The 4,742-nt window shown below is 38.4% G+C and overlaps 1 protein-coding gene across 1 annotated transcript; it reads left to right on the top strand.

The window, feature by feature from the left end:
- The first annotated feature begins 820 nt into the window (after window positions 1-820).
- On the top strand, window positions 821-4,284 carry LOC138058224 (uncharacterized). The gene is made up of 4 exons (XM_068904122.1): window positions 821-978; window positions 2,728-2,819; window positions 2,991-3,223; window positions 3,668-4,284. The coding sequence occupies exons 2-4, from the start codon at window positions 2,734-2,736 to the stop codon at window positions 3,853-3,855; spliced, it is 507 nt and encodes a 168-aa protein (XP_068760223.1). The 5' UTR covers window positions 821-978; window positions 2,728-2,733; the 3' UTR covers window positions 3,856-4,284.
- The last annotated feature ends 458 nt before the right edge of the window (window positions 4,285-4,742 follow it).

Here is a 4,742-nt window from a genome sequence, read left to right as displayed (position 1 = left end):
CTATCGTTTGTTTTGATCACGTACGAAGCAGTGTGGCCGAGTGGCCAGGGCACTTCCCTTGAGATTCGGATATCCCGGGTTCAAGACCCGTTCTGACCACTCGTTGAATTTGATCCTGGTAGTCTCTGGTTCAACTTCCCAGATGCACTTGTAAATAGCCAACTGGTTTGGCTCCGGCCAGTTGGGATTCTTAACAGTTGTTGTTCTGTTCCGTCGTTTCGTTGTGTTTTATTGGCCCTGAAAAGCCCCTATGGGGAGCGGTCAATTAAGTATGAATTGTATTGTATGTATTATTCAAATCAACAAGATCGATTCGCGCTGCAGTTGTATGGTGAATTTACCTGGAAAAACGGTCAAATAGGACTCCTCTGCTTCCTGTGCTTTTACCAATAGATGTGTAATTAGGCCCAGTTCAAACGTGGAACTTTTCACGTACTCAAATGTAACGAACCTAATTCATTCAATAAAGTACATGAAAAGTTCGACCCATCTAATTTGGGTCAACCCAAGAATTAAGTTCGAGTTGTGTACATGGGAAAATCGACTGTGGAGCGACTTCGTTTTAAACGTCGAACTTCTCATGTGCCGAATAATCGCTGGTGGAAGCGATTTTGTTCTATATTCATTTTACCGTGTTCGCTATTCTTGAACGGAACCGTAAAATTCTTTATTCCGAATGGTAGAGCTCTAAATATTCCATATTCATGTTCTTTTTTAAGCCGTTATTCATTGTTCTATTATTCCGCTTCCTCCCCCGATAATAAAATGCATGCATTTGTATAATTTATTTTTGCGTCCCACAATTCCCTTCTTTCACGAAAGCATTGTACATCGTGATTAGTGATAAGTTCGAAGTTTGAATCAACCCTGTGAACTTGACTATTTGGGTGGACCCAAATACTGATTTAAGTACGGTGCATGAAAAGTTCGACGTTTGAACTGGGCCTATAAGCGTTAACCATTCCTTCGAGTTGTAAGGTACGTATGCAATGTTGTTAGTTTGTGACTGGCTACCACTTTACAAAATTCCCACGGCTGTTAATTTAGATCGATTAACCTTTAACAACGTCGAGTCGATAAAAGCAAAGGATTGCAGAAAGTTTCATTTTCTAACGCAAACTCTCTCAAAGCTAGAAATTGTTCTATTTTGTTTTACAGAACAGAATTTAGTAATCAATTAATGACATTAATTATTGTCTCCCAGCGAGATAGGATTCGCTTCTGTTTTGAGTCAGTCAATAATTAGTATATTGCAATAGCCAGGGGGTCTACATTTGAAAACAACATTACAGAATAATTCACTCTAGTTTCTATTCAGCTAATTCAATGCTGTATCCAGTGGGCTCACTATGACTGAAGTCCACTCACGTTACGAAACTGAAAGCGAGACTTATTTGATCGATGACCCTAGCATAATTCGCGCTCGCTCTCCAAGAAAATTGTTCTTTCCTTGATGTCATTTTTGGGATAAAAACTAAGCAATGTGTTTGATTCGTCTTTGCTTTTATCTTTCATCGAAGCTATGGTAGTCTCGTGAAATTATTGAAAGAAAGTTTACCAGCGAATTCTTATAATGAGGCTACGTTTTTCAGAAATGAAAGTAGCATCGGACCGTATCAACTTCCTATTTCTTACCTCACACCTTATTCTGCACGCAAAAGCCGCTTTTGTGCTGGATTTTACACACGAAGACTAGCTTGGTCTGCGTTACTGCATGGAGTTGAGTGAAATTCGGGTCCATCTCATGCACGTGTTCACATGTTGAGCAGTTCGTTCTTGGGAAGTGAAACTTCCTCCGGGACGGGACTTACCCTTCGCGTGCGCTGCCATTTTCGTTTCTTCTAGCGAGAGCCGATCTGAAAACTGAATTCCGTTTTAATTGTAATCTTCCTTTCTACGTTTCGAGAGAATGAAAAGTGATTACAGTTTTGTGGGAAAGTCTCTTAACAAAAAATAAAAGGCAATTCTATTGAACCTCGCAATAGTCAGTTATCTATTTAGCCTGAAGTGATTTGCTCAAAGACGTTGTACCAGAGGATTATAAATTCCCCTCCCCCCTACCCCTCCTCCACCAAAGGGCCCCAATTAAATGACACTTATCCCATTTAAGATTGCAAACTGGAAAAAAACTGTTCTGGATCGACGTCTTACAACAAAAAAATAAAAACGTGCTAAGCGATGCAAATAAGTTGTGATTGCCTTCAACTTTTCAATTCCACGCATGGAAAATAGTTTTCATATAAATGACGCATGAAAGACTTGCATTACAGCGGGTCCACATTTGGTAACTGAATCACACAAGTATGCAAAATCACGTGATTTCTGAGATAAAAAAAGTATTTTCGTATGTTGTATGTTTGTGAGGTTAACTATCAATGCAGTTATTTCAATAGAGTTATGACTTAGAGTTAGAGTTAACGACTTCCAAAATCCTGAATTCAAGATTTTGGAGTGCCAAAATCCTGAATTCAAGATTTTGGAAGTCCAAAATCTTGAATTCCAAATTCTTGAATTCAGGATTTTGACAGTCCAAAATCTTGAATCCAAAATCCTGAATTCAGGATTTTGGTAACTTAACTCTAACTCTACGAAATAACTCTATGAAAATAACTCTAAGAATAGCTGTCCTCTTGTTTGTTTGCTTTGGTTTTTCTTTTGTGCTAATTTGTTTGATTGGTTTTTTTTTTATGATCATAAAGACTTTTTTTAAAAAAATTCCTTTAACAGCTGAAAATGATTCATCTCACCACAATTGCAAGTGCGGCGTTTTTGCTGTGTTTCCTGCGTTTGTTGTCGTTCCCTAACGGAACCACCGCGGGGTAAGCATGAAAATAAGTATCTTAGTCTGGTAGTTAATTTCATTCATACTGGTCCTGATAAATGACATATTTTTAGAGGTTCTGAAGCTTTCTTTGTATTGAAACAATTTGACGCTTCCAAAAATAAAAGATCTTTGTTAAGAGCAATGTTTTTTGTTTTTTTGGTTCCAGTTTCTTCAGTTCTTCATTTAGCTCTCAGTCAGACAGCAGACGTCCTCGTGATATCACCTCTAAAGAGGGCCTTACCAGCTTGTACAATTCTCGTGTAGATTCTGTAGAACACGTGACCAGACCCCTAGGGGGCTCGGGGGACTCGTTAGGAGTAAAGCATTCTGGTGTCGTGGTAACAACTGAAAATGGCGACCGCTGGCTCGTGCATAAGGGCCCAGGATACGGAGATTCAAGTAAGTTGGGTGAGGTGGGGGGTTACACTTGTGTCTTTTTGTTTGTGTATTAAATTATTTTTCCAAACCCGAGTATGGCCTAGTTTCAAGACTTTGCAGGTCCACTTAAGTTTTGAATTTTTCTGGCGTCTTGGCAATAAGATTGTGGCAGAAATGTGGTTTGCTATAAATATTTAACTTGGTTCCCAAACGCACGGCGCAATAATGCAGAGGGCCCTTGGCCTATTCCAGAATTTATTAAGTTGTTCATACTCTTTATTTACCCTCGACATTACGAGGGCGACCCATAATGTACTTGTCTAGAAATAGAAATTAGAAAATTAGGTGTGAATAAACGTACATAAAAGTACTGTTTTAATGACAAACAACCAGTGGGATACGGAAAACAAAGGAAATGCTTCTGAAATTATAAAATTATAATTTTGCCATATTGTTTATTCTTAGGCGACACGGTAGTCACAAATGCTAAGCACATGAGTGGAGACTGGAAATCAGGAGGCTCTCAGCCGGCGCAGTCTGGGACGAAAGTAGCTGATTATGTCAAGGCTGGCGGAGAAAACTACAACCTGTTGTTTGATAACTGTCATGACGGCTCTAAAAGGATGATGGATGTTGGGAAGGAAAATCGTTAACTGTATTAGAAACAACCATTGAGATTCAGGCTTCAAGTACAATCAAAGAATTTAAGACGGCTTATATACTGAGCTCCTTAAGGGCTTTTTATTATTACTTCTTGCTTTTTAGGTGCTAAAGTTAATTGATCAAGCTTTTCCAATTCAGCGGGAAAATTATAAACTTATGTAAAGCTAGGAACTCGTAAGCTGATTGAAAAGCCTAGTTCCACTTGCAGACTTGTCTTTAAATCCAAAATAATTAAATTTGTCGGGTTGAGATGAAATCGATTAGGATTGTAATTTTAGCTCGTTAAGAAATGAATTTTGTTTCGTATTGCAGGCGAATAATAGTATGATTGTACAATCAAACTGTAGCCGTTAAAAGTGTGCAGTTGTTTCCCTCGATTGTTCTGTCATATGGATTAAAAACCTTACTTAGTTCTGCCATTTTCTTTTGTTATGTTACTGCTTACATTATATTACTCAAATGTTGTTGTCCATCTCCTTCTCCCACGCGTTTTCAACGAACTCTGTGCTGGAGCTCGAGTCTGCTCACAGATACAGATAGAGTATATGCAGTGAACTGATACAAACCCCTGTAGCGAAAATAACGCTAATGACAGATTCAATTATGTAAGTCAGTTATTTTCAGCATTAAATTGAGACTTTTAGTAAAAAGAAAAAAAAAATCACGAAGCAATGAGTTAAGCAAGCGCATGCGTCCAACATAATATTTTATCCATCAAACAGCCGTGAAATAGCGTAGAAGATGCTATTCAGGAAATGAGATAATAAATTCACTAAGTACCCCTAAAAATAGTTCCCAAATGAGGTAAATTAGCAAACTAGCTTTGAACGAGAAGTTGACCAGAGGACCACTCGAAAGAGCGAAACTCGACTACACA

Source organism: Montipora capricornis, chromosome 7, assembly GCF_036669925.1.
Source record: "Montipora capricornis isolate CH-2021 chromosome 7, ASM3666992v2, whole genome shotgun sequence".
In the NCBI taxonomy this organism is placed as follows: Eukaryota; Metazoa; Cnidaria; class Anthozoa; order Scleractinia; family Acroporidae; genus Montipora; species Montipora capricornis.
This window is presented reverse-complemented; position numbering and strand designations above follow the sequence as displayed.

Coding starts and splice junctions, on each gene's coding strand:
- LOC138058224 (XM_068904122.1), top strand. CDS start 2,734: ATGATTCATCTCACCACAATTGCAAGTGCGGCGTTTTTGCTGTGTTTC. Junction 2,820..2,990: donor CCTAACGGAACCACCGCGGG/GTAAGCATGAAA, acceptor TTTTGGTTCCAG/TTTCTTCAGTTCTTCATTTA. Junction 3,224..3,667: donor CCCAGGATACGGAGATTCAA/GTAAGTTGGGTG, acceptor GTTTATTCTTAG/GCGACACGGTAGTCACAAAT.